Source organism: Solanum lycopersicum, chromosome 6 (genome assembly GCF_036512215.1).
Source record: "Solanum lycopersicum chromosome 6, SLM_r2.1".
Taxonomy (NCBI): Eukaryota; Viridiplantae; Streptophyta; class Magnoliopsida; order Solanales; family Solanaceae; genus Solanum; species Solanum lycopersicum.
This window is the reverse complement of record NC_090805.1, coordinates 16,279,326-16,289,679: the sequence shown is the minus strand read 5'-3', so window position 1 is coordinate 16,289,679 and position 10,354 is coordinate 16,279,326. Positions and strand designations below refer to the sequence as shown.

At 32.4% G+C, this 10,354-nt stretch overlaps 1 protein-coding gene across 1 annotated transcript; it reads left to right on the top strand.

Annotated features, from left to right (window-relative positions):
* The first annotated feature begins 1,190 nt into the window (after positions 1–1,190).
* On the top strand, positions 1,191–2,262 carry LOC101266034 (proline-rich receptor-like protein kinase PERK13). The gene is made up of 2 exons (XM_004240632.5): positions 1,191–1,451; positions 1,566–2,262. Exons 1-2 carry the CDS (start codon positions 1,286–1,288, stop codon positions 2,078–2,080), a joined length of 681 nt encoding a protein of 226 aa, XP_004240680.1. The 5' UTR covers positions 1,191–1,285; the 3' UTR covers positions 2,081–2,262.
* Positions 2,263–10,354: the final 8,092 nt, after the last annotated feature.

Here is a 10,354-nt window from a genome sequence, read left to right as displayed (position 1 = left end):
GGTGTATATCACTAGGTTAGACATGCATCATTATACTTGACATTGCATTCCATTGAATTGCACATACTTATCGTTAGTGAACTTTATATCGTGTTTTGCTGATCTTTTGATTGCCTTTCTGCTGAACTAGTGATTGATCAATAGTTAGCTTGTTATTGCGGATATATAATTTGTTGAAGTATTTGTTGAGGATATGTAATTTGTTGAAGTGTTGTTGTTGAAGATATGTAATTAGTCTAAGTGTTGTTGTTGAGCTACGTGCTATGTAAATTATGAGCTGTTAGGTTAGGTTGATTTTAATGTAGGTTGTAGTTGTGGAGGTTCGGTTGGGGGTGGTAGGAGTACCCGTATTTCATCCCCTTAGCTTGTGTTTAGAGGTTTACTTGCTGAGTACCGTGTGGTTTTGTACTCACCCCTTGCGTCTATAAACTTTTGTAGGTTATGAGCCTGGATTTTTGTTGTTCTTGTCATTCTCTTCTTTTCCGAGGCTTCTTGGAGATTTGTGAGGTAGCAGTTTCCATCTCAGCAGACTTTCTTCTCCTTAATTATGATCTTATTCTGTTTTTAAAAACAAGTTCATTTGAGACTTGAGTTTTTCTTTTGAATCAATTCGAATAGTTTAGAGGCTTGTACATGTGACTACCAGGTTTTTGGGGTTTTCTTAAGTTACTTATATTTTATATCCGCACTTAATGGTAATGGTTGAGTTTTAGGCTGACTTGTCTATATGGGATAAGACGAGTGCCATCACGCCCATTTTTGGATCGTGACAATAAGTCTTTAAATATCATTTTAAACATTATTAAGTAAATTAAGTTAGTCTAAGTCATGGTATTTTTAGAGTGTTACAGGGGGAAAGAATATCGACTATTCAAAATTAAGAAATAAATTTAATGTTTCAAATAAAGTCGAAAGATGTAAAAACTATTTTTTCATTAATAGAAGTACAAAATAGTTTTATAACTCTATCCACCAAATTATGCATTTGATAGCGTATTCTTTATTGATTATCATTTATCAAAATCACATCATTAAGCATGTTTATATCAATAGTATAAAAATTATTTCATTTTATGGTTAGAATAGATAAGATATTAATAAATATTTAAATAGTGATTACAAACTTAATTACATTGAAGTAGTAATAATTAACGAGATAAGAACATCATATAATATTAAATATTTAGCAAATTTGCAATATATAAAAATAAAAAGATAAATAAAATTGCATAAAGTTAAGAAAAGAAAAAAAGTAAAGATCCAAACGTGATAAGTAACCCAAAATATGCAACTTTTCTTCTTATATCCTACGCAACTTTCAAATTCAGATCCAAAGGAGGAGTCAACTCTGTTTCTTTCTCCTTCACGCTATCAACAAATCAAGCATTTCCCCCTTAATTCATCATTGCTTCCTCATTCATCACCATTTTCTCTCTCCAAACTTCACCTAGGTACACTCTCTCGCTCTCTCTAAAGGTTTTTTCAAGTGGATCTCCAGATTTGTATTTGTATTATATTGTAAATCGTTTGATTTAGTTATAATTTTAGTGTTTTGTTGTTGGCAGGCAAAAAAGGGAGGTGTGATTTTTTACCAATGGCGACTGTGCAAATGTTTTCCTTCACAATTCTCTTTGCTGTTTTGCTTGTTCAACAATGTATTTGTACAGATCCGCCTGCAAGTTCACCAAGTCCTGCACCGGAATCTGGCGCTGATGTAGCTTCTCCACCAATGAGTCTAGCTCCATCGCCTTCACCAAGTCTATCTTCTCCGCCGGCACCTCCACTGTCAGATCTCTCTCGAAATTCATCTCCGGCGCCGTCACCGGGTGATTCTACGTCTAAAAATTCCCTATCGCCGGCTCCAAATTCCAAAGCTGCGAGTGATATTAGCGATGAGAGTGTAGATTCATCGAAGGAATCATCTGGTGGTGGAATGACGAGTGGAAAGAAGGCTGGAATAGCAGTCGGAGTGATCGCTGCAGTTTGTTTTGTAGGTATCGGTGCATTGGTGTACAAGAAGCGACAACAAAATATCCAACGATCTCAGTTCGGGTATGATGCTAGGAGAGAAATTCTTTGAATGGATCTATATATCTTCATATGCAAATCAGTTCATATAGTATACAGATGTATATAAGTTTACTGCTTCATGATTAGATTTGTTGCATTTAGAATTTCTACAACATTTTCATTAGATTCATTTGATTCTTTACCCACTGGATTCATTAGTTCTTTCTGCTATTGGAGATTTAAGTTTTGCTATTGATTTTGCAATTCGTTTTGATTTTGCCACTTGCTTGGAAATTTTCAACAAACGGAATCTGCAAAATTGTTTTTGCAAAAACTCATTTTCTTGAGTTGTTTTTGTAAAATAAGTTTAAACTATGTTTTGTTTTTGAACTTTCATAAAATATGCTATTTGCTAATGGTTGTTTTGTTCTTTCTTTTACACTCATATATGAAATGAGAAAATGCAATTTATATTTACGTTTTATTATTCTTTATGCATTGCCAGTATGTCTCACATACCATTGTTGTTTAAAACAAAAACAAAAATAAAAAATGAGTTGGTAGTTGGTGGAATGATTTTGAGGAATAAATGTATTTGACCAATATTGTATGTAAGAGTGAATGAAATAGGTGTGTTTCAGAGTAAAAGCCACAGTGGCCTCAATGGAAGTTACAACACATGTGAATTGAGAATAGTAGGCCATAAAAGTTATATATATTTTACACCAAATAATATGAGTGCTTTGTGTGTGTGTGGGAGGGGGGGGGGGGGGATGAATTTGTGGTGCAAGTGTTGGTTGTGGGCTGGCAATAGGCGTTGTCCTATTCATATCACGTTATTTTGTTTATACTGTATTAACAATAACGTTTGTTGTGGTTGTGATTGCTTTTTTTTTAATTTTATTCAACAAATTTCTTGCTTGCTCATTAGATAAAAGGTTATGAAATTGTCGGTGCGTCTTTTTCATTCAAACGTCAATACAGTTTTACTGGGAGTAAATATATAAAATTGTAATCAAGTATAATATGCGTAAAATATAAATCATTTTCACCCTCAATTTTGGATTTTAAAATAAACCCTTACCCCCCTCCAGCCCCTCCCCCCTCAATTTTGAACAATAATCAAACTTCCCCTTTCCTCCTAATTAAAATTTTATATTGACTATTATAGCCGTTTATAATCAACTTCTTTTAAATTCTTTAAAAGTCATAATATATGCTTTTTAAAAAAAGAAAATTCACGTAAACTTAAGATGAATATATAATTTAAATCAACCTCTGCCATCAATTATTATACAGTATATATGACATGAATCTATAAGGCCATTGAACATTACTTGACCTAATTATATTTAATCGGGTCTTTATCCGAATTGTTGGTAATAAATGGTATAACTACAAGCTAATTACTTTTGAATTTCTTCATTTTATTTTTGTTTTTGTTTTTTTGTTTAAATTTATTTTTATTTCTATTTTTTTTTATTATTCTAAAATTTACTGAAAGTTTATTTTTTATATTTAATTTCCTTCTCATTCTCAACATTTACTTCATGTGATTCCATGCAACTTTTGGTATTATCTATTTTTTATGTCATGCTTATATTTTTTTACAACTTATGTTTTTCATTTATTTTAAATCATATTTCTGTATGGTATGTTGAAATTTGACATAATAGTAATTTGTTTCGAATTTAGAACATATGTTGTATTTTCAGTTTCATTTGTTGTAGTAACTTTGACTTGAAACTTCACATTACAAGTCATTTATTTTTTAGTTAGATTTGATGGATGTCACGACCCAAAATGGGTCATGAGAAGCACCAATATTTAACCTTCTATATGAGCGAATCAACGAATTCAAAATTCAATTTATATTAGTTATTCAACTTATGAAATACGATAATAATCACTACTAAAAACTGCCAAAAAGGACGGACAAAAGCGACGAAGTGCGTCAAGTGACAGACAACCTCTCTTTTTGACCCTTTTTTTTAAAAAAAAAATTAACAAAAGTGTCAGACTCCGTCACTTTATTTTAATTATCATTTTTTATCTCTAAAATGCGACGCCATCTATCACTCTGTTAATAATTTTAAAATTTTTTCAAAAAAGCCACGGACAAAAGGACTTTGCCTGTCGCTTTTTCTGGGTTTTAAAAAGACATTGCCTGTCGCTTTTCTTGAATTTAAAAAAAAAACCAAAAATGCAACGGGCAAACCCACGTTGTCCGTTGCTTTTCATGCATTATTTTTTTACAACAGAAACCAACAGTTTATGCCACCCACCTACAAATAAAATTCAATTCTACACAGCCCGATCAAACACACTTAATTTTAAATAATATAAACAAAACTTAAAATAATATTCAAAATTATCTGAATCACAAATTGAAGACTTATAAAGTCTTTCAAAATTCATTTCAAAATTAAAAAAAGCTCATAAATGTCCAAAGACCTAAACTATTGAGTATTTCCTATATAATCATCCTCATCAGTCTCGTTGTCGGTGTCATGGGGAGCTGAAGTAGTTGGTTGACGAGATAGGTTCATGGAGTATCTCTATAGTGATTGGTAAGTGAGGAGCATTTGGGAAGCTAGACTTGGATCGTAGCATCATTCAAGTGAAGTTGAAGTATTTCCTTATATTTGACTCAAGGGCGTAGATGTATTTTATCTCGTATCGAAGTATTGTATTAAACTAAGTATTTCTATATTCGTATTTTATGGGCCGTGTCACAAATTATTCTCGTGTTTAAGATTTTATGAAATGAGACTTAATATTTCCTATGAGTTTTATATGAAAGATAATTTTAAAGACTTACAGAATGTTTATAAAAAGTTTTAATTCCGTATTACTTTTCATATGTTTCTATGCGATGACCGATACGGAAGGGCTTGTACATACCTCCTAGAGGTCGAGTACGCCGGTTGCATTCTGAGAATGTTATATCTTCTAGGGTGTGGTTTCGTAGGTCATAGGTATTTCTCTTGTATAATTATCATCATCATATTTCAATAAGAATTGTATGAGTATTATACTTTCATTATAATTCATATAAGTGAGTTTAGCACATTTACATAGTCACATCATGCCAACCCTATCTACATTAATATAAGGTCTACTTCAATACAACATAACTATTTAAGCACAAGTAACCATAATCGAAGTAAAAAATAGAGATTACAAGACTTACTCAATCCACTTCATAATGCCTTTATCAAAGTCTTATGATCAACCTTCAATTTAACCCAACAAATGGTATAATAGCATCATATAATATTAATCAACATTATAATAAGACCAACTGAATCATTATACAAAAATTCATCACTAGTTTATAACCTAGAATTTAAGACCTAGATCAAGTTTATAGTCTATTTCACCGTCTAAGTGAATTACTCAAGAACTAGCATGGTAGTACTACAATTCATTTCAATATACATAAATTGTCACAATAAAATCATAGGATAGTAATTTACATTTTAACCAAGCCAATTACATCAATACTAGATAGTTCAATTCAAGATCACAACGTAGGGTTAAGGGGAATAGATCATCTTCTACAAACTAGACACATCAATCAAGAAATAACATTATTGAGTTATAATACATGTTAATACAATCATAATATTCAAAATTTATTATTAACAAAGCAATCCACCTGATCAATGCCACATGAAAACTCATCTTTTGAAATCAATTTGAAGGAACCCCTTAGAGAAAGAAGTCCCAGAGGTGAAAGGAATCACATACCTTGTTGATCGATGAAGTTTAATGGGGAAAATTTGTTCTTTATCAGTCCTATAACCCATTGAATTTGACCTTCTATGGTGTTCTTAAACTTGGGAGAGATAAAGAAGAGAGAAGGAGGAGAATTCGGGTTTGAGAATTATGAGGGCTTAGGTTAGTTTAACTAGCTTAGGGTCATTATATAGGTCAATATATAACCTAATTAGACCTCCCTTAACCCCTAACTAATTGTCTAACAACCTAATTAATTAATTAATTCGCCTCACGACGAGCTGCAAAACCAGTCCCTCACAGACGAGACCACGACAAACGGTCTATTTGTCAAACGACGGCCAAGGGACCAACCGTCCTATTGGTCCGTCGTTTAGTTAGAAGACTTATTAAAAAATCCTCCCATGAATTTGTCTAAGTGTTCATCGACAGTGTCCATCAACGCCCCGCCGATTGACACACGTTCCGTTATTGGCACTCGTTTGTGCCTAGTTCTTTTTGGCAAATTTGGCCAAAATGCAAGGGTCCTCCTCAAGGGCCCTTGTTTGGTCCTTGGGGAGTCGTACCCGGACGTTTTAAGTATAAACTTACTCTAATATGTTTTAGACACCCTTCCAGCAAAATTCATCTTTTTCTAACTCCTAAAACTTAGTCAAATCGGCTAAGTCACACTTGCACCTCATTGAACTAGTTTTTGAATGTCATGGACGTTCCTTGACATTTTGATTCCTAAACTTCCTAAATGACTTATATACATTAAAATTGACCTTAAAATAGTGAATAAAACTTTTGACACCTATTTTAGGCTCTAGAACATGTCTTAGACTTTCAGAGTATTACACTGGTCATGCACATTTCAGGAGGAAGATTATATGGAGTAAGAAAAATCGGCCAACATGAATAAGGCAAAGTTGCGTGGTGTAAAGCCATCTGAACACAAACCCAATCTAACATTTCCTAGTTAAATAGCAAAATCAGGATATGCATTATCGAAATTTTTCCATGCTAAACCATCATATGGATGAGATAATACGCCCAACGACCTTATATATTCACGATGTCATCTCATAGGTGGGGGCAAACCTAATCTATGCATACAACCTCTTTAACCTAGGAATCAGAGGTAGATAATGCATAGCCTGAACTGGGACCATCTTTCCAGCCGGAGTCGTCTTATAACAAGCATGTCCTAAAACTTGCAATTTTCTGATATACTATGAGTTTTGTAAAACAACATACAACCATTAACACAACAATAAATTCTATCATACGTTAATCCTAACTTGGACACCAAACGCTTTGCCTGATAGAAATTCTTTGGTATGTTAAACTCCAGGTTAACTAGTTCATCTAAAAGATTATCCATTGAGTCCATTGCCGCATTAGGAACATTCCAATATGATTTAGTATTCATTAACTTAACCACAAATGACAAGGCATAATGCAGACTACCTTCACATAGTGGACGAGTAAACTATTCCAGTTCCATACCACCTTGAACCCAGAAAACATCATTGATCATTTCATGAACCCTATCATGTTCAACCCCAATTTATTAAACCCTAACCCGTTCATTCGTAATTTAACCATGTTGTGCAATCCTATTATATACATCCAAAGGCATCGAATTATAAAATTTATCATCCAATCCATCAATTTCTCCATGATCAATCCATACAAAATATCTCGACTTAAATCCATTGCGGTACAAATGAACCATAACATTGCTTAACAACGATATTACTTCTAAATTAAAATTAACACAAATCGTTCTTGCAAGAAAATCAGTTTTGTCATCAATAGGATCAACTAGTCTTGGTACTTATGCTTAACAACTATATTATTTCTAAATTAAAATTAAGTGTCAACACTACTAGATGGATACAAATTCATCTTGCAAGAAAGTCAATTTTGTCATTTATAGGATCAACTAGTGTTAGTATTTATGCATAACAACTATATTAATTTCTAAATTAAATCTAAGTGTCAATACTAGATGGACACAAATCAATATTTCAAGAAAATTAATTTTGTCATCAATAGGATCAACTAGTCTTAGTATTTATGCTTTACAACTATATCATTTATGAATTAAAGGTAAGTGTGTGAGTATGCATTCGCGCTAACATATGTGTATATACATATGCGCGCGCGCGCGCGCACACACACACACACACATATAGACGTGCGCGCACGCACACACACACGTTCATGTTTTAAGAAGTTCAACTTTTCAATTCAAAATCATATCTAATTTCTAAACTTAAGTAGTTATATGATCAAGCTAATTAACTAGTTCCAAGTTCAAGTTCTAATTTGAAGTTCTAAGTTTGACTTCAAATTCTAAGTTCAAGTTCAAGTTCTAATTTCAAGTTCGAATTCTAATTTCAAGTTCAAGTTCAAATTCTAATTTTAAGTTCAAGTGTAAGTTCAACTTAAAAATATGTTTTGTTTGGTTTAATTAAGTTCCCAAAATATGGTTTATTTGGTCTAATTAAGTTCAATTAGTTCAAGATCTACAAAGTTAAAGCTTAATTAATTAATTTATAATTAATTCAAGTTCAAAAACAAAGCTAATAAGAAAAAAAATTAAGAGTTATAATAAATTAAAGTCAACACCATTTCAAGTTCATATTCCTAATTAAGTTTAATTTATAGTATATTCAAGTTATAATTAGTCTAAAATCCAAAAATCCTAAATTCCCAAATTTAAACTACTCCTACATTCAAAATTCAAACTAGTCTTAAATCACAATAACAAACTAGTCCTGAAATCTCAATATCTAATTTGTGCTAAAATCCCAAATTCAAACTAGCTAGCTATTCCTAATCCCAAATTCAAACTATTAGTCCTAAAATCCCAATAATAATTCAAACGCTAGTTAGTCCTAAAATCCAAAAATCAAACTAACTCAAATAATACCCAAATTAAAAAAACTCCTCGAATGCCCTAATTTAAACTAATCTAAGAATCACAATCAAACTAATCTTACAATCCCAAAATCAAATTAATCTTACAATACCAAAAATTCAAACAAACCATAAGCTACCCTAATTCACACTAACCATAACATTACAATTCACAATCAAGAAACACAGACTAACAATAACATAATCCCTAATTGAAACTAACAATCAATAAAAAAAAATACACTAATTACAATTAAATAACTAACTATATAAAATAAATAAAAAATAATTGAGATTTTTTAAATAATAAGTCAAATCTTAACTTTGAAGGAGAAAGAAAGAATGAAGAGAGAGGGGAAGGAGGCGCGGCGAGCTCCTAATAGACAACGACAAGATCTCCTAACGGATGGCGGCAACAGGTCCTGACGGCGGATCGAATGCAATGTGGAGAGAAGGAGAGGAGAATTTAAGAAATGAGAGATGGGGCAGAATGGGGGAAAATTGCATTTGTATGTATCAGATATTTAATGAAAAGCGACGGACAACGTCTGTAAGTCCGTCACGTTTCAGTAAGTAGTTGAACAAATAATTTGACGAAAAAGCGATGAACATAGAGACATTGTCCATCTCTTTTCATTAAATAGTTGACAAAATAATTACACCAAAAAGAGACGGACATAGAGAAGCTGTTCGTCTCTTTTTAAAAAGATTCTAGTATAAGCAATGTAATGGGAATATGATCCCTTTGAGACCTAGGTTTTAGTTGTCTCCTTATTTCTACCATGTTATAAGCATTATTATGAGCAGGATATTCTTTGGGAATTCTAGTATTACTAGTAGAGGTGTCGTTATTACCAATTTTATCGATATTTTAAGACCTTAGTGTTGGATCATCAATCATCCTAAGAATTTCTACCCAATTATCATTACTTTTAACATTGATGTTTAAGTCCTTGAACTTAGAATATAACTGACAGAATTCATCCCTATCTTTATCATAAGGTTGTCCATTAGGGCAAGACCTACATTCTTCCTCAGATGAGGACATGTAGTTTTCTTCATTAAGAGCTTTTAGGTCTTCACTAGTAGAGGATTCCTTCCCGTCACTATAATTAGGGCTTGAATTTTCCGAAGAGGAATTGAGGAGGATTTCATATAAATAATCCTTAATATTATCCTCTAGATCAAGGCTATTAATCTTATCCTTGACCATGCAGTCTCCTACATAATGTCCTATTGTTCCACATTTGTGGCAGAGATTTGCTTTATAATTCTTATAAAACTTACTTTTATCTTTACAATCCAATTTCCTTTTTTCACATTTGTCTAAACATTTCTTTCTATTTGGTACTGCCTATGATGCTTTTCTTTATAATCTCTTTTATATTACATTTCTTAGAGAATTTAGGCATATCAATTGTGAACTGTCCACAAAATTCCCCTAATTGTTGTTGTCACGCCTCGAGTCTACACCTTGGACGTGGCCGACACCCAATGCCAATTTCTAGCCTTGAGTGTATCTTTGGGCTGACTTATTTAACTCAGCGTAAAACTTAACATAAGATATAATCTCAAGAAACTACTTTAAAGGATAGTAATTAGCCAAAGTCTCAACCCAAGTCTTAGTCAATTACAAGTGAAGGGAAAGAATAAGAAAACTAATATCATCTGCCTATGAAGCCTCTAATACAAA

What these genes read in the sequence shown, in the direction of transcription:
- LOC101266034 (XM_004240632.5), top strand. Translation starts at nt 1,286, where the DNA reads ATGCAACTTTTCTTCTTATATCCTACGCAACTTTCAAATTCAGATCCA. An exon ending in TCTCTCCAAACTTCACCTAG is followed by an intron (nt 1,452 to 1,565) that starts GTACACTCTCTC and finishes TGTTGTTGGCAG; the next exon opens with GCAAAAAAGGGAGGTGTGAT.